The sequence below is a fragment of the Festucalex cinctus genome, chromosome 11 (genome assembly GCF_051991245.1).
Source record: "Festucalex cinctus isolate MCC-2025b chromosome 11, RoL_Fcin_1.0, whole genome shotgun sequence".
Taxonomy (NCBI): Eukaryota; Metazoa; Chordata; class Actinopteri; order Syngnathiformes; family Syngnathidae; genus Festucalex; species Festucalex cinctus.
Window position 1 is genome coordinate 3,747,760 of NC_135421.1, and position 19,745 is coordinate 3,767,504.

General features: G+C 39.9%; 1 protein-coding gene across 5 annotated transcripts in view; it reads right to left on the reverse strand.

Moving 5' to 3' along the window:
* itgb2 (integrin, beta 2) overlaps window positions 1-19,745 on the reverse strand; it is a 139,133-nt gene that overhangs the window by 53,481 nt on the left and 65,907 nt on the right. For all 5 annotated transcript variants that reach the window (XR_013287410.1, XR_013287411.1, XM_077537721.1 and 2 more), the window contains exons 8-11: window positions 15,893-15,988; window positions 15,715-15,804; window positions 14,626-14,763; window positions 3,239-3,429 (exon numbers count right to left, since the gene is read on the reverse strand). Coding sequence is in view for 3 of the 5 variants with exons in the window: in XM_077537721.1 (XP_077393847.1) it covers window positions 3,239-3,429; window positions 14,626-14,763; window positions 15,715-15,804; window positions 15,893-15,988 (515 nt within the window). In the remaining 2 variants the exon portion in view is untranslated. The remainder of the gene's footprint in view (window positions 1-3,238; window positions 3,430-14,625; window positions 14,764-15,714; window positions 15,805-15,892; window positions 15,989-19,745) is intronic.

Here is a 19,745-nt window from a genome sequence, read left to right on the forward strand (position 1 = left end):
GTGTTTTCCTCATTTAAGGCCTCAGTATGCTTCTGCGAGAGGCTCGAGCGGAGGTGTTATTAGGCTTTACGGCGCAGCTCCGCTCGTGCGTTTGCCTTCCGACTTGTGCGCAATACACACCTGTGTCTGCTGGAGTTTCACACCAAGTCCCGCTGTTGCTATGGCTAGGACGCCACAGAGTGGCGATTCTTCTGCATTTTATGACGGATTCAGGAAGTTCAATTTAATTCAGAAACACGAAACAAAGCCGGGGGGAGAGTAAGTTCATCACCGTGGCAATTAATTATTGCCAATTTGCACCGGTGTCGGCCGTAAACTCGCCAAAACACAACAGCCATGCGCTTAGCGAACACAGTTTTTTTTTGTTTTGTTTTTTTAAGTTATTGTTCTTTTCCGCCTCTCGTCCCAGGCACATATCCAGGCACAGCCGTGGTCTCCGAGCAGGAAGTCGATTTGCGCCGCCAGTTGCCTTCACGGAAACTATCTGGGCGGGGGGCGGGGAGAGAGAGAAAAAAAAAAAGAAAAAACGCCATCGAACGGACCAATCAGAAACGAGCTATGCCCCGCCATCTACGGCGTTCAAGGATTGGCGACGTGTGCACCGCAGCTGGCCACGAGCGACGCGGCACTTAAAATTCATGGCTCGCGTCGATCATGTGACCTACGGCGTTCATCAACGCGAGAGCAAACGTGGAGGCATAAATTAGGCTTTAGGGCGATTAAGCTGTCGTGAGCGGCGAGGACGACAACGATGTCATTCATTAATTTAAATAAAATACAAATTATTGGCACAATCATTTTTTAAAATATTTTCAGAGGTTGACGTGGGCATACCTATGCATCTGTCACGTGAAAATGATCGCAAAATGTCCCCCCACCGCAATTGCCGATCAGCCCAGGTTCCGTCATTGTTTTAAACCTACGTAGCAAAATGCCCCCATCCCCACCCCGCCGCACATCTCTCCCACCCAACGCACCGTGCGTGATCAGAGTGAGGACGGGCACTGCCTTCTCCGTGCTGCAACAACTGCTGCCATGATCCACATAGGAAGCGCCGACTTTACACCAGCCTTTCATCTACGTTGTTTGCGTCACTCAAACTCCGTGTGGCTATTAGAGCTAGCGTTAGTGAATTAGACGCAGTGTATCAATGCATCTCATTTGCATAGAGGTGGGCAATTTCTCCACCAAATGTATGCAAATTACCTCAGTTACAAAAAACACCCGCGCACTGGGGCACAATCTGGTTGGCAGCGCAGGGTCCGTGTACTTTTCGGCCATTCGTTTTTCCTTCTGAAACAAGGAAACGGAAATTGGTAAACAAACCGATTTCTGTTTTTTGTTTTGATGTATACGAACAAATAACGGGAAATTAGTCGTCTCGTTTTTGTTAAGAAAAAGAAAAAAGAAAATGAAAAACGGGAAACGAGCCCTTTTCTGATGTTCTATATTATGTGTTTATTTAGCACAAATCAGGAAATGAAATGTGTCCGTAAACCGTTTCCCGCAAGCTGGTTTCTCCTTGACCCGGAAGCCGTTCATCTTTTGCAGCGATGTCACGACTGCTATTGCAGTGACAGCTTGCTGCCCCCTAGTGTCTATTTTGAAGCTTCTGTCATCTTCTCGCAGAGTAAAACGTTTTCCACCCCAAAACAAAATATATGACTCCATCTGCTTACAGACAGTAATAAATATTGTGTGTTTCAAAGTCTCCTTGCTTCAGAAGGAAAAACGAATAGCCAAAAAGTACACAGACCAGTGCAGTCAATGATGAATTTCACCATCTGCGTGTGCTTAGTGGCTTCCACGCTCCCGGATTGCTCCATTTATACCGGTTTGCGCTGTGCAAAAGCTTCGCAAACCTTTGGTGGATCTGGCCCTAAATGCGTTGCGACGTAAACAACAATGGTGGCGTACGTACAAAAAAAGTTTCTACAAAATGTATTGAACTGGAAATGATTGTTAGTACCAACCAAATAAATCCTATGGAGCAAACTTGTAATTACAGTCAGGGTTCCAAAATGCCGGTGTCTCTAAAGCAGTGGTGTCCAAACCATTTTTTAGCGACATATGCTAAAAATTGCATTTGACTCAGTTCAAATAAAATAAAAAGAAAAATGTTTGGAGATGGTCAAAATAAGAAGGGAGGGTGTCGAAAAACACAGGTGCCATTAAAGGTTATTTTAAACTAAAACTAAGGAAATAACTAAACTAAAATTCAAAAAACAATTTTGTTAACGAAATAAAATAAAAACAAAAATGCTTTTTAAAAAATGAAAACTAACTGAACTTACATTTTATGTTTACAAAACTAACTAAAACTATAATTATAGCAAAAATGTCCTTCGTTTTAGTCTTTGGCGTGATTTTTAGTAGATTTATTTTTATATCAACCGGAATAATGACATTTGAAAGTACACAGAAGTGACGTCATCTAGCAGCAATAGAAAAGCACTTTCAGATGACGTTGCTCCCATGGTGTTTTTTAAATATTGCACACAAGAAATACATACTTAAAAAAAATAAAATAAATAATACTAATACTGAAACTAACTAAAGCTAAACTAAAACGAAGCATTTATTAAAGAACTAAAACTAATAACAGAACCACCCTGAAAACTAATAAATACTAACTAAGATAAAAAATTCCAAAACTATAATAACCCTACTGCCATATTACAAATAAAATGGATTATATACTGTAGTATTTTTCTAAATTTTCAAAAGCACAAATAAATTATTTGTACAATTTTTAGGACTAAACACAATTTCTCTTCATAACATTATGTGGCCCTTGCGTCCTTCTGATTTTCTTTATGTGGCCCTCAAATGAAAAAGTTTGGACACCCATGCTCTAAAGCAACTATTGCTGCTTATACTGGAGAAGTGCATTGTTTGTGTAGTGTTTCTCAATGCCAATCTGAAGTATAGGAAAGTTACTTGGATTTTTTATTTTTTTTTCCCATTGAACATATTTTAATTTTGTTGTGTTTTGGAGTGATTCAGTGATGTTTCACTATTCACTTTCAACACTGTCAATATGCTCAACAGAAAGGCACCAAACCCACCACCTCTGAAGCGTGGTCCAGATGTATTTCCTGTGTCTGCATGTGTTTTCTGGTTCTTTGTGTGGTGTAACAAATGCATCGGAATGAAAAACGGTTTGCCTTTTGGAGGGAAAAAGCGTGGACAGATAAATAAATGGTAAATACGTGATGAATTAAAGTATAAAGCTTACCTGCAAATACCACAGCTTATTCTTCCCTTTCCATTACAATCTTGTTGGCTACTTTCACTTGGATCTTTACACTGACACTCACAGTTTGTAGATAAGGTCACTGTCAATGTGTCTTTAATACCAAGTGGTCTGATAGAGAATGTTTTGTTCTCAATGCACGAGTCTGCTGTTACTGTTACATCAAAAGAAATCTGTGGAGACATTTTTTAGAGACAGGGTTAATGTCTTTTCTCATCTGAGAATAAAAAAGCCTTAAATCATGTCATGTCAGTGAATCATTTAAAAAATAAATAAATATATATTTTCAATTCCCTGTGAGGAACACTTCAATCAAGCCATTACAATCAAATAAAGTAAGTCGGTAACAATATTCGGTGTCATGGAGTTGATAATCCCATTGAATCATTTTTTTTGGTGTTAGGTACAGTATTTAAGGGATACAGATTATTCATTAATACTAAACAATTCCAGATCTCTTTTACTGCCACACGTTATCCAAAAAAACAACCCCAACAGTGTCAGCCGATTTCAAGCATTTTCATTCATCTTTCAAGGTGAACAGGAAAAATATTGTGCGCCATGACTGCATAAACATTGGGGCTACCATATGAAAGATGGGATTCCATTCTTTTATTAGAAAAAAAAGTACATTTCTACCGTATTCCATTCTTTCATAATCACCATTTGAAAATAAGTAATTTGAGTGACATCAGCGAAAATAGAAAAAAAATAAAGCGAAAACAAGCTTTTTGTGAAAAGATACATTTGCTGCACAACAGTGACTTTGACACGAATTATTTTTTGTTTAGTGACGTTCTGTGAATTAGATTTAACGTTTTCATCATTTACATCGTCCTTGAAAACGTTCTATTTCATCAGATTCGTCATGTTTCATTGTAATTTGATACACCAGGGAGCACATTGAAAAGAGATGCAATGCTGCCATCTGTTGGCCATAGTTAGTGGGTGTTTTTGATTTCACAATCCCATTGGCAAGGCAGTGCTGCACAACACGTTGTACTGCCCATTTTGAGGAAAACAAAAACGTAGTAAACGTCAACGTTTATGGCGGCATTCAGTGAGATTTTAGCATACGCCATTAAACGTTTTTGGCAGTAAAAAAGTTAATCTATTGGGTAACACTTTATAATAACTATCCGTTATAAGTAGTTCATAGATCATTAGTTGATTGTTAATTAATGAGTTGTTAATGACTTATTAAATGTTTGTTAACTGTTTGTTAAGGATTTATACTTATGACTATAAACAGTTAATATGTCATTATTAAACTGTTAGTTATTGAGTTATAAATGACTTGTTAACTGTATATTAATCATTTGTAACTATATATTATAAATTAGTAAGACTAAGTTAACAAACTATTAGTAAATTACTTAATAATGACTTGTTAAGTATCAGTTAATAGTTTATATCTGTTATTAGGACGTTATTCTAAAGTGGTAGCTATTCCTCATTTATTAACTGTTATTAAATGAGGAACAGTTGCAACTTTACGATAATATCCCAATAGTATAAATTAACTACTTACTAGGGGTGTGAATTGCCTAGTACCTGACGATTCGATTCGTATCACGATTCACAGGTCACGATTCGATTCGATACCGATTAATCCCGATACGAATTTATAAGTCGATTGTTGCGATTTTTTTTCATTCAAATTTTGAAAATACTAATCAGTAAGCTTGTAGAGTGTAAGATTTATATGAAAATGTATTATTTATTTATCTGAAATTTCAGTCTTATAGAGGTTGTAATCTGTTTCATGTTTGAACAGCATTAAAATAAAATATTAAGGCTTAATGTTCCGTTCATATAACATTCTTCCATGCTCAAGGTGTGAATCCTAAAAAAAAAAAAAAATCGATTCTGCCGATTATTGCATCGATTCGAGAATCACGCGATGTAGTATCGCGATATATTGCCGAATCGATTTTTTTTTTAACACCCCTACTACTTACTAATATTTAACTTATATATTAGCTAATTCTTTACATAGTAGATGTTAACCATCTACTAATAACTATGAAACTTTGTCAAACAACAAACAGGTGGAACAAGTTGAAAGTACAGAATTTGAAGGTGAAATTTAAAATATAAAATTACTATGCCTTACCATGCCTAAATATCAATTTTCCGTCCCATTGAACTTTTTCCACTCATTTGCTCCTCTACAAAGTTTCACTGGTATAGTATTAGTAGATGGTTAACAAACTATTAACAACTGCTGTAAAGAAGTGAGTTAATCTACAACTTAAATATTAGTTATTACTCTATTTATGTTATTGGGACGTTATTCTAAAGTTGCAACTACTCCACATTTACTAACACGTAATAAATGAGGAATAGTGGCAACTTTATAATAACGTCCCAATAAACTATACAAACTATGAAGTAATACTTATCAAGTCATTAGTAAGTAATTTTCTAATAGCTTGTTAACGATGTATTACTAATTTATAAAATATAGTTATGAATAATTACTATACAGTTAACAAGTCATTTAGAGCTCAATAACTAACAGTTTAAAAATAACATTTTTACTATTTATAGACATCATTTTAAAACCTTAACAAACAGTTAACAAACATTTAATAAGTCATTAATAACTCATTAATTAACAGTTTACTAATGGTCTATTAACTAGTTATAACGGGTAGTTATTATAAAGTGTTACCATATATGGTATGACAGACGTGCCTTTTACATGCTTTCGTCAAAAGATCCAAAGCCACTGGGCCCGCAGGTCTGTTTTGAAATCAGCACTAAATGCACTCCCTTTGTTACTAAGGGTTTCACCAAGTTGCAACAATTTTATACCAAGATACCAATAATTTAAATTTAAATGAGGATGGAGGTGGCACGGTGGATCTAAGGTTAGCACGTCCGCCTCCCACTACTGAGGACTCGGGTTCTAGTCCAGGCTCCGGCCTTCCTGGGTGGAGCTTGCATGTTCTCTCGGTCACTGTGTGGGTCTTCTCCGGGTACTCCGGAGACCGGAGTACACCATATTTTTACAGGAGACCTCCCGCACTCTTAATTGGGCGCTCCGAATTGTCCCTAGGTGTGCTTGTTTGTGTGGATGGTTGTTCGTCTCTGTGTGCCCTGCGATTAGCCAGCTGAGATAGGCTCCAGCACCCCCGTGACCCTAGTGAGGAGTAAGCGGCTCAGAAAGTGGATGGATGGATGGATGGATGGATGGATGGATGGATGGATGGATGGATGGATGGATGGATGGACTAAAAACATGTAGTGAACATCGGGCAATTTTCCAAACTCATCAAGGACAAAGGAATGCCTTTCCTTTGTCCTGGGACACTCCAAAGTGGGGGTTGGTTGACTAAGGCCGAGCTCAAACTACACGACTTTTTTTTCTTTCACGACAGTCGCGCTTGTCATGTTACCCGATAAATTCTCTCTGTGTCGTCGACGGGGCGTGTGGTCACACTACAAGTCTGAACTCGACAAGACACCATCCGATCATTGTGCGTTGTTTCGCCAAGAGAGCCCCATCGGCACTGACATGTCGGGGAGGCGGGGCAAAAAACAATAACAACAACAAAAAGAAGAGGCAGAGCAGGGACTGTTTGTTTGAATGGAGCATGCGACAAGTGCGGCATAGGCTTATGAGCGCATTATTGCTTGCGCTCCCTGCTCGGTAGTTGTTTAAAATACGATTTCACAATTACCGTATTTTAATTTATTATATGTGTCGGGGTAATATAGCCCATTTTGTGAATTAATTTGGAGATGACAAATGCTATTGTTTTATTTTACCAAAAAATGAAATATTCGGCATATATTGTGTTTGAGTACATAATTTTCTAAACTGCTTAAATATTGATCCCTATTTGAAATTTGAATTGTTTTAGTATGGTGGATTTAATACACGTGTTCACTCCAAACCATCAGATTTTGTTCCTCCGAGGGAGGGAGGAAAAAGACGCATCAAGGCGACATGCAGCGCCTGGGCTGACTTCTATAAAAACATATAGGCTCTATATGTCTGTCCCAAAGCCGTGATCGATCCTCACTTATGCCCGAATCATACTATATAATATTTGAACAACAGTCACAATATTTTTTTTGTACTTTTGTACTATTGACGTCCTGGATTGGCTGGCATTTAGTTCAGGGTGTACCCCGCCTACTGCCCAAAGCCAGCTGGAATAGGCTCCAGCATCCCCACGACCCTAGTGAGGAAAAGCGGTTAAGACAATGGACGAATGGATACTATTGACTAGGGATGTAACGATATCCAAACATCACGATACGATATGAAGGTTATACGATAATTATCACGATTTTGTGGGGAGGCTGGCGATACAAATAATGTAAAAAAAAAGGTCACAATAATGTAAAAAAATTTGCTCATACTAAATAAAATACACATAATATTGTGCCTACAATAACACATAGCCTGTAGGCAGTATCTTATTTTGAAATGACTAGGTCAGAAACATCAAAAAGTCCAAAACGGGTCACAATGCTGCCTATGGGTTAATATTGAGGCACTCATGTGCTAATGCTATCACAGTGAGTTCCTCCACATATTGACTCGGTTCACAAGCATATTACGTTCATTTAACGATTAATGGGGATTTGAAACATAGAAGGGCCAAAACATGCCTTGTGAAAATTTAACTGCACTACAAAACTAGCCACCAGAGGGTGCTATAACTGCACAAATGGAACTCAGCCTGACTTTTTTTTTAAATAGATGTGCTGCTTTTAACATCGTGACATGATGACGACAATATATTGTGACAGTTTTAATATCACGATATCACAATATTTGACGTCGCCATTACCCATGACGGTGGCAATGTTACAATGTATGAGGTGGCCGCGTCTATAAAATAAAAAAATAATGTGACTTTTGATATTTTTAGAGTATGATTCTGGGATGAGAACAGAATCTGGTGAAGAATGATCACAGTTTTGGGACAGAGGAGTCGTGCTCGCCGGCGCTATGCCCCCCTCCACCGGCCCCCGAACAGGGACGATACTTGATTCAAGCTGACGTCTTTAAATGAAAATAAATAGCCTACGTGCAATGCCTTTCACATTATTGTGCGAGTTCCAGTGGCAGCGGGGTAAAATATTTTCATGTTGCACCTGTCTGGATCAGGCTAAAAAAACTAAAAAAAAAACTAGTGCTGCGAGCAGCTATAAAGGGCCCTCGCAGCCCGGGCCATATTGGGGTACTTGCACGTTGGGGTACTGGCACATTGGGGTACTGGCACATTGGAAGCAGAATTTCTTTGAAAATGACATGATAAACCTATGCATGTGGATTTTTTATTTTTTTTTGCCAGGTGTGATGAGTGTGTCAAGCTCAAAGGGTTTTGGTGATTGTTAAGATCTGCAAAAATCAGCGACCTTTTCTCTTTTTAGGCAATGAGTTGCCCTGATTGGTATTTTTTTGTAAAAGTATATATACATACATCATCGCTCGTATGGATTGCACAATGTTGCTTTTATTGTCCATAGAAGCTATCAAAAATAAATAAAACAAAATAAAAAAAAAGTACATATGTTTGGATCGGTCTGATGCCAGTGAACATTTTGAGTGATGGAAAGTAAAAGAATATTCATAAATGACTTAGTTATCACACTTACAATGAGTTTACAATTTTTGTAAAAATACCGTAAGTGGGGATTTTTATTTTATATTTTTTATGCCTCAAGGACTAGGTGGCGCTGTATTTATAACTGAATTTTGTCATAGAGATACCTTCAGGCCTTGACTATAAACATACATGTCAAGTTTGGGATTTTTTGGAGCATGTACCGGGGAGTTATTAAGCATATCCTTTTTCATTTGGAAACATGTTCACAATTTTTGTAAAAATACCGTAAGTGGGGTATTTTTTTTTTCATGCCTCAAGGGCTAGGTGGCGCTGCATATATAACTGAATGTTGTCATAGAGATACCTTCAGGCCTTAAATATCAACATACATGTCAAGTTTGGGATTTTTTGGAGCATGTACCGGGGAGTTATTAAGCATATCCTTTTTCATTGCGAAACACAAAATTTGATGCCCCGCCCTCATCATATAGTATTTCGAAAAGTCAAGATTTTTCCGCCTGTCGTTGGCTCAGGTCTTGACATGGTCCAGGTCAAGTCTGAAGTCAGTCGGATGAAACGTGTAGGAGAAGTGGGCAAAAGTATGCCCCCTGTAAATGTGCAAAAATCGTCAAAAATGGGACATTCACAAATTCGTAGCTCACTTCCTGTTTATTTTAGCATATAGGTCCAAGAGACTTTTTTTGTAGGTCTTGTGCTCCCTCATACACCTAAAAATTTCCGAAGATCTTGCTTAAATGTACAAGTGGGGCTGCTTCGTTAAAAATGTCTAGGGGGCACTATTGAGTCATTTTTTAAAAATAGCACAATACACAATAAAATATTGCTCATTTTACCAGGCCAGATGTGTGTGCCAAGTTTCATGAGTTTTTGTGCATGTTTAGACCCTCAAAATTGGCGATGTTTTCTTGGCGAACAGCTCCACAGCGATTCGCGAAAACTCACAAACTTCGTGTTGTGACATCATGAAGGCCGAAACCCTCTTCTGAGCAAATATGAGGTAGGTCCAGTTAACGTGGTTGGAGAAAAACATTAAAGAAAATTCGTAAGAAAAAAAAGTGCCAGTAGGTGGTGCTATAAGTAAGATGACATACAAGTTTGTAGATGTCTTACGGGCTGGACTCTCATCAAATGTGTGAAATTTTGAGAAGATAGGATCATCTGGGTCAAGTTAAAGCAACTTTTATTGTCACAAAAAATCATCAGACTTTGCGGCTCTGTAACGGCCACGCCCTTTGGCGAAAAGTTACAATATTCGGTGTGGGGCATGATCAACATGTTAAAGTGTTTCTGACCAATTTTCAACTGGATCCCTTCAACGAGCTCGGCACAGGAGCTAAAAACGTAAAGTATGACATTTATTGTCACCACTAGGTGGCGCTAAATGTATATCTGAATTTTATTATATAGATGTTTTCAGGCCGTGACTATTACGTTGCCTGAGAAGTTTGAGATTTTTTGGAGCTTGAACATGGGAGTTATTAAGCATTTTGTCTTTCTGGACAAATGAAATTTTAAAGGCAATTTTTGATGCCCCGCCCCCGTCATATAGTATCTCAAAAAGTCAGGATTTTTTGCCCAGTTGTTGTCTCAGGTCTTGAGATGATAAATGCCAAGTTTGAAGTCAATTGGACGAAAAATGTTTGCAAAGGGGGGAAAAGTATGACCATAGTGAATGTGTAAAAAAGGGCCAAATTTGGACATTCAAAAATTCACAACTCACTTCCTGTACATTTTTGCTACATCCCAATTGACTTTTTGTGCGTCCCGGGGTGCTACAAGTGCCTGTCAAATTTCGTAGCTCTAGGTCAAACGTGCCGAGATTGATTGTAGAGTGAACGGCCCAGAATCTAGACTGAAAAGGTATATATTATCATATTGATTGTTAGCGGTCATATATTCATTCAGCTGCTGCGCAACAACTTGTTCAAGTATTTTTGCAATAAACGGTAAATTTGATACTGGCCTATAATTGCATTGGCTATCTGGGTCGAGTTTAGGTTGTTTAAGTAGAGGTTGAATAACAGCAGTTTTAAGAGCTACTGGAACAGTGCCAGTCGAAAGTGATACCAAAAGGACGACGACGTAGGTATGTCACGTTGTGCGACAAGACAACCCGAAATCGTTGACGACATTCCCCGTTTGTCCGCGACACATCGGTCGCGCCAAAATCGGGCTGTTTTCTTGTAGTCTGACCAAGGCATTAGAGACTGTATCACCTCCAGTCCCTCGCCCCTCTCACAATGCCTGGATTGCAGAAGACTGACAAAGAAAAAAACTCTTCCAGAATGTGGCTGAGTGTCTTATTTTGCAACAGAACAATGAACTATGAAATGTTATGTTTTCCATTCTGAAATGTTGACACTATGAAATATATTAAGGTTGCATGTGTGTGGCAGTGTTATAACCCCTCCAGACCAGCATTTTTTCCACTGAGCAATGTTTTATTTTGATTACTGATTTTGACTCTTTTCCAACATAAGAACAACATGGAAAATAGATTTACAGTTGTCTTCATGATTTTATTTTTTTGTAGTGGACGCCCGGATAATATGGCTGTAACGTAGGGGTGTAAATTTCTCCAATCAAGACGATTTGATACGCATCTCGATAAATTGGGTGTGATCCGATACAAGGACGGTTTGATTTTAAAACGGAACGATTTGGTTCGATTCAGCAAGATTATGATTCGATTCAGTGTAGCGGTGCAACGATTATTTGATTACTCAACAATTAGTCAATTGTCGAATTAATTTACTTTTTTTTTTTTTTACTCCATTAATCGTTTGAATATCTTGTTTAATTTAAAATGATGTAAATCTTGTAATTTGCACATTTGCAAACATCTGCTTTTATTTTAGAAAACAGTGAGCAACATTTTTGCATATGTAATGTTACTGAATTAGTGACTATCACTCTTAAAATGCTGTTTTAACATGCATATGTAATACTCCACTTGTAAGTTGTAACTACTAAAGAATATCTTTTTCAAAGTGCCATCTTACTATGTCTACTAATGTAAAATAATTAACTTACAACAGTTACAGTGTGGCGCCTGTTTTGTGTGCAGGTGCAACGCTTTTACGTTTTTGGCTGTGAATATTTTTGACGCCGGGGAGGCACGGTGACTCTGAGCCCACTAGGTTTTTTTTTTTCTTTTTAATAAAAGTGAACCTATGGACTTAAAGTTGCTCTCCTGTTTTTGCTGTCCCGCTGCGCCGTCCATGGCCGATTAGCCACCGCGCTACTCCATGCACAAACAGGTCGTCCGGGCGAAGCATATTCTTTCATTTGTGTTAATTTATCATTTATTAATTCATAACATCTCTCGATGTACATTCCAGTGCTCTTCAATCCCAATTTATTTGGAAATAGTTGGTGAACTTTGCTTACAGTCACATCAACCTTCTCGTCCTGTTCGTCAACTATCCCGTCCACAATTATATTATTTCTTCGTGAGCAATTATCCAGATTGCTCGAGTTTGCCAAACAGTACCTTCAGTTCACTGCACGTGATTTCTGTGTCGTATTTCTCCAGCTTTGAGATATGTTTCTCCTCAGCACGGAGATAATTTACGCCATCAGTGAACTGTAGACTTAGCTTGACTTCCTGCAAGTCTTTCACAATGCCGTCCAATCTCATGTTTGTGTTGTACACTAGTATCTGAACAAATGATTTAAAGTTGTCTTGTTGTTTGATCATCTCCTTTCCTTTCCTACTGTTCAAGCATAGTAGTTAGCATGGTAACTATGGGACGCAAAGGCAATAGGCTTCTGCTCATCATTTGGCAAGACATGAGATATTACCGTGCCCACACCATAAGAAGGGAAGTGAGCTGCAGCGGACACGGTACTCATGGCCCGCCGTCCTCCAGTCCGCACATGATCGATTACTTCTCCACATCATCAGTCACTCCAGAAGCACTTCAAAAACAACACGGGGGGGGGGGGGGGGGGATAGTCCTGAATCCACTTTCACCAGCAACACGCGAAGAGCCAGTATCCCATCCTCATAGCCATTTGTGTCCAAGCATATGAAGGAAAAACAGTGGCCAACTTGCTGTCACACCGTTTAGTCACACATGCGGCACACCTGTCTGGACTCAACAACACGTCGTGGTCATTTCCGGCGATCTATAACCTGCGTTTCCTGTCTCTTAGACACACACACGCACACACTCACAATGGCAACTAATACACAACAGAGAGTCCGTTGAACCTTCATAGGGAGCAGTGTGTTTTTTTTCCCTGACAGTGGCAGCAGGGTCCTGGAAAATGCCACGCATTGCCAGGTACTTAAATGCTTCTGTTGCTGCCACCTGGCCCAAGTGACAACCTCATAGTTGCATGCTGAATAGATTTCAATGAATCATTTGACATTATATATTTAATTTACAATTTAACTATATATATATATATATATATATATATATATATATATATATATATATATATATATATATATATATATATATATATATATATATATATATATATATATATATTCACACACATACACACACAACTGTCTCAGAACATTAGAATGTTGTGATAAAGTCCTTTATTTTATGTTATGCGATTAAAAACACAAACATGTCACACGTTCTGGATTCATTACAAATCAACTGAAATATTGCAAGCCATTTATTATTTTAATATTGCTGATTATAGCTTACAGCTTGAAGGTGCCCGATGCAAGATTAGACTCAAATTTGAGTGTTAAAATAACCATATTTTTCACCCGCACATGTTTTAAGAATTGTATAATGGACAGGAGGCATGACTGTGGCACAATGAGTGTTGCCCCTATTTTTCTGTAAAAGGGAAATTTGTTGGAGCGTTCGGGTCGGAATCTTTAACTGTGGCTCTGAGCATGACGTCATGCGCGTGTATGCTATTGTCCCTGTTAGTTCTCGCGATTGTTCACACAACTTCACGGACAGGACAGCAAATTCAAACTGGATTTAAAGAGACCTGCACTGGAGACTCCACGGAAGACAAAGAGAAGTAAAAAACTTTCAGACCAGCGTCACGGGAGGACGCGGATAAATATAAGAGCAGCGTTCGTCAGGTGGAAAGAGCTAAGCGCTATTCTGGGGATGAAACCCACAGCTTGCTGACTTTTTGCTAAAAAGGTAAGACTTCGTAGCGAAAGTACGATAGGGTCTATTTATGATTAGCAGTGCAGAATAAAACTACCACATGGTCGCTAATGTCTCTGCACTTGGGCATATTAGCAACGTATTGCTATCCTCAATGTCATCGGATTCACGGGATGCACTATTTACGTTTGGAAGGTTGTACTTACGTAAGCTATTGGCACTCAAAATGACTTTCACATACAAAGTAACTTGAAGATGAATACGTTTCTTACCTCTGTAGACATGATTAAGCCTATAAAAAAGGCATTGTGCTCCGTGTTTACGTTTGTTCGATTAACTTGGAGGTTTGCTTGTGCCCGAAAAGTCGCGCACGCTCCTGGCCGTGTGCACGTCGCTGGGGTCCATTCCACGTTTCGCCAGAGGGGTCGCAAATGTGCAAAAACTCTTAATCTTGCATCGTGCCCCTTTAAACAAAACTCAAATATCCTATCTCAAAATATTAGAATATCATGAAAAAGTATACTAGTAGGCTATTCAACTAATCACTTGAATCGTCTAATTAACTCGAAACACCTGCAAGTGTTTCCAAGTGAATCCAGAATGTATGACATTTTTGTTTTTTTAATTGAATTACAGAAACAAAGGACAAGGCTTTAGAAAACCACAAAGAACTGACCTTCTGTCCCACATGAACATTGTCACAAACTCCTTTGTTGTCCCCTTCTTGTCTTGCATCATTACAGAGTGGAGTGTAGACAACTCTTACGTTTTCAGGGAGAGTATCATGGGTTAGAGTAACTTTGGAGGACAATCTCTGGAAATAAAGTTGTTTTGAGAGATTATGCACGTATCAAATACTGAAATAAAAACAAGAATTGTTTTTTTTTTCTTCAAGAAAAGGGTAAATTACGGTGGCCCTGAAGTGCAAAACGCAAAAACAAAAAACTCTACACAACTGCAAATCAAAAAACACAAACCGAATAAAAAACACAAAAACAAAACACCACAGCAAATCAAAAATCACACCAACGAAAAGGTAATCACAAACACAAATCAGAAAACAAAAACAAAAAGAAAAACAAAAGGTAATGGCAAACAAAAAAAACCAAAAAGGGCAGGAGGAACATGGAACATCCATTCTGGGCGCCAGAGTTCACGACCCGTTACGTGTATGTTTTGGTTCTGATGTAACAGCATCCAGTTTCAACTGTTTTTTTTTTTTTACTATTTGACAGTTTGGTGATGTTGGCCTTTGTTCTTTAGTCTTTTACTTGCAACCAATCAGATCGATTCACTGTCTGTACGTGCAGTCTGAGAATTGTGTGTGTCTTGCCGGATTATTACTTCCTGTTCATCAGTGCAGCTTTCGTTGTTTCTCGCCTTTCTATGTAAATAAATAGTTAAAACTGAATTTGTGTCTGCGCTTTGGGATCCGACTCCAGCACACAACACATTCACGCTGCACCTCTCGTCCAATCATTCGTGAGTATGGTTTCTCCTGCCTTCCACCTACCAACTACTTCCGTGAGGAAAATGTTGAGGTTACTCGTTTTGTGTTTGCGGTTACCTTTTTGTTGTTTTCTTCCGGTTTTTGTGTTTGTGTTTTCTGATTTGTGTTTGTGATTACCTTTTCTATTCCTTGTTTTTGTGCTCTTTTTTTATTTGGTTTGTGTTTTTGAATTTGCAGTTGTGCCAGTTTTTTTTTTTTTTTTCGCGTTTTGCACTTCAGGGCCACCGTAGTAAATACTAAAAGTTCAAGACTTACATTATATGCACTTTCAATCAGTTGAACAACATTTCTCGAATCTTGTGACAGAACTCCCACTTCAGATTTTGGAATCATTTTGGAGAGTTGCTATAATAAAATAGAATATATGGTTAAAAGTCATTCCACACCCTACCACACTCAAAAGATATACATATTAATAAGTCGAATACTTTACCTTGTACATATTTTCCACATTTTCTGTCACAGCAAATATGGGTTGAATATGTTCTTTTTCCAACTGCCTGGCTATTTGTCCAACAGATGGGTAGTCCTTCACATTAATATGGTTAAACATAATTACAGTGGTCACATGTAAGTTACTGAATTATGTTCATGATGTAATTACAATTTAACAAACTACATAGTATTACAATTGCATACCGCATTTCAATTAAAAAGGCAGCTGAGTGGTATGTTTTTAACACTGTTTCTGCGCACCAAAAAGAGTGAATTTGTGACCTTTTTGTGTGGAGTTTGTTTTGCATGTGCTTGCGGAAGGGATGGGTATCGAAGACGGTACTTTTTAAGATATGGACCGATTTGGGTTGGTACTTCCGAGCAGCGATTCACATAAAATCAAACAGTGCCATGTTTCGGTTCTGAAGCATGTCTGTCGAAGTTGTGACTGTGCGGGAGTGGAAGAGTTGACGATTTTCCATGGCGTACTTGAACACAACATTAAGGTGCCTTGACACTTGCACGATTTTGTGGCACGAATTGGCACGACTCGAGTCGTACCAGTGCGCGAACTAGTCGTAAAGTGTGCGTACACCCATCGTGACTGTGTGCCATGTCGAAAATTTTTGTCATGACAAAATTCCGCGACCAGGTCGTGAACTATGAGCAAACTGTTCGTGAACTCGTCGGGACGATGTGGGAAGGATGCGAGCCTGTGCGTGACGGATGGGCCCTCCCTGGCGCCTGCGGCGCGCCGAGAAGACGATCAAACTTGACTATACTAGAGGAAGTTTAACAAGGTTTCCGTGGGTGAACCTGTGGAAGGATCATTACCGGAGAGAGAGGGTGAGCAAGCCTGCACGGGCGGAGGCGCCTTCGAACGAGAGGCCGAGGGCGCGTGGCTGCGGAGGGTCGGTGCTCGCGGGAGCTCCGACCACCCGGCCACGGGCCGGGCGACTCAGTTTGCACTCCCCCGCTTTCCCCACATCCACTCAACCTTGGTCCCGGCCCGGGGCCGCGGCCGGCGTGGGGACACCGCCCCCCCCCGCCAGTGCCAGCGGGAGCCACCTCGGAACCCGACAGCCGACGGGTGGGTACGCAACTGGGTTGGGGAGGCCCCCTTTTTATATGGCGTGCCCACGTCGGCACAGGATTTCACATGCTAAAATACATTTCCGGGTTTTGGAAACGAGCGAGATTTTTGCGGCACCAAGCCAAAGAATTACAGTTTCTGAAGTATGACAGCCTCTGCGCTGGGTGCAGGCTGGCAATGTCCCCGGTTCCCTGCAAGCAGCGCATGCCTGAGAGGGAGGTGTCTGTGGCGTGCTCGCTGTACGAGGGGCCCGCGCACGTCTTCCCCCACCAAATGGAATCATGCTGGAATGTACACGGCTTCATCATCGTTAAAGGATCATTGTGCAGTTTGTCACTTTTTTACTCACGACTGCTACCTCTGGCCCCAAGTGTAACTGCAGCATCTCTGTTAGGCTCGTTCATTGTGCGCGTGCGAGTACGCGCACGATCTTAAAATGACCGCCACAGTTGACAAACGAAGATATGACTTCAAATTAGGTCAGAAAAATGCTGCCCCTGCCCTCACCAAAGAAACTGTGGAGAGTACGGTGGTCCGCACACTCTACTATAAAGGGAAGATAAAAGCTGATAGATGCAGTCAGAGTAAAACAATCAGGGCTCTTTGTACTCATCTGGGCATTAGTGGAGCATGTATGATGTATAAAACATTTTAACATGACCTTTTTAAATGGCCCAATGCACCTTTAAGGTATATAGACATTATAATTTGGATATACTACTGGTGACTAGGGGTGGGCGATATGACGATATTAGATCGTTAAGAACTTTAATGTGTTGACGATCTCATAAAGCTGACAGATCGGCAAGATCGTCTGGAGCACATTCTATACGGTTCAACTTTATGTGGGCTCAAACTTGGTTTATGCTTGATGCATCCGTGTGGTCTTTTTTTTTTTTCCTCCCTCCACTTACTTACTCACACAAACACGAGGCCGTGCGGGTCGGACGCTCGCGGGAGCTCCGACCGCCCGGCCGCGGTGGACTGGAGCCGCGGGGTCACGGGGAGGCAGCCGGGCCAGCCGGCTCGGTTTTTGCTTCGCCCCCAGCCAGGGGCTGCGGCCGGCACGGAGAACCCCACAACCCACCCCCCCTCCGCCGGTGCCAGCGCGGCCCGACCACCTCAGAAGTCGGAACCTTACCCGACAGCCGACGTGTACGCAACTCTCCCCTCGCCACGACACATCCACATTGCCCACACGCGCACCTATGAGAATTTATAAACTATGCGGAGTCGCGGACGAGCAAATGCTGTCGTAAACAGTGTTTACTACTTTCCAATTCTGTGTTTTATTTACTTTGCTAACTCATTCCAAACTGTTTTTGTCGATAGTTTATTGAGGAAAAAACATGTTCAACTTCTATTGTGGCGTTAACTAGCGCTGTTCATACACCGTTGGCACTCTTTACTGCCTCCTGTAGTCTGGGAGAATATCGATCAATCAATTGAAACCTGTTCAGAAAGCTTAGTTGGCTTAAGATTAGGGTTTTATATACATTGTACATGTGTTTTAAAATTTACAAAAATGTTCAGAAATGTGAAGATTAGTCTAAAAATATGTAAAAATAAATAAATAAATAAAAATCATGATAAAATCGAGATTGTGAATTTATTTTTAAAGAATCGTGATATGACATCGCCTACCCCTACTGGTGACCATAAAAATAGCAAAAGATTGTGGCCAAAATGTTGCATGCATTACAGACGATGTCGGGTACATTCAAATGACTAATTTGAACCCAATTATTCTCTTTGTTCATGTATATATATATATATATATATATATATATATATATATATATATATATATATATATATATATATATATATATATATATATATATATAGCAGCCGTGAGAGAATTCCACATTAATTAATCCATGGTTCGAAAGGAAGCCGGAAAATGAACTTTGCCAAGTTAAGAAGACGAAACTGAGCTTCCGCGGGAACAAGGTGAGGTGGCCGGATTTGGAAGACCGACTTGAACAATGGATTATTGATCAAAGAGCAGCCGGGAAAAGCGCTAACCTTGCCAGCAAGCTGAATTGTCGCGGTAAACATTCACAAATATTACGAGAAATACATCTTGTACCGTTCCCGCTGATACATTTGCAACTGACCTTTTTTAGGTCGGACCAATCAGGCGTTGTTTGGGGCGGGACGAAACCAAGACACTCAGACGAATGGACCCGGCAGTTAATTCTGTTCTTGCAGAATAACTCACCGTTTCCTTGTTGAATGTTCAACAGCGAGAGGCGCTTCGTGCATTCTTATCTGGTAAAGTTTGTGCTTTTGTTTTTCCCTAAGATCCGTTGCCGTGATTGATCAAAACTAACGCGCACAAGATGCTGCATCGACGAATCATTTAAAAGTACTGTATCGAATGTCCCTCCTTTCCCGAACGAATCTGCGGAGTAAAGTTCTAGATTCCAGAGGTGAAGAACTCCCTTGAGTGAATCACAATTATCAATGAGGTTAGACAAGCGTCTCTACAGTCTCGTTTTATGCAAAGGCACCATTTTTGAATTTGTGGATGAAGAGTGATAAAAAAAACGAGTGTGAGTCATTGTTACATGCATGCATGCTACCATATGTTTAAGCATGCATGCGCCCTATAATATGATGTGCCGTATGTATGGGTTAAATACAGAAATATCACCCGAATTTCAGATTGCGCCTTTTAATCCGGTGCGCCCTATGGTTGCAAAAAATGGTAATGTAGGCATTTGTAATTCGATTTATCATATGGGAATTTGAG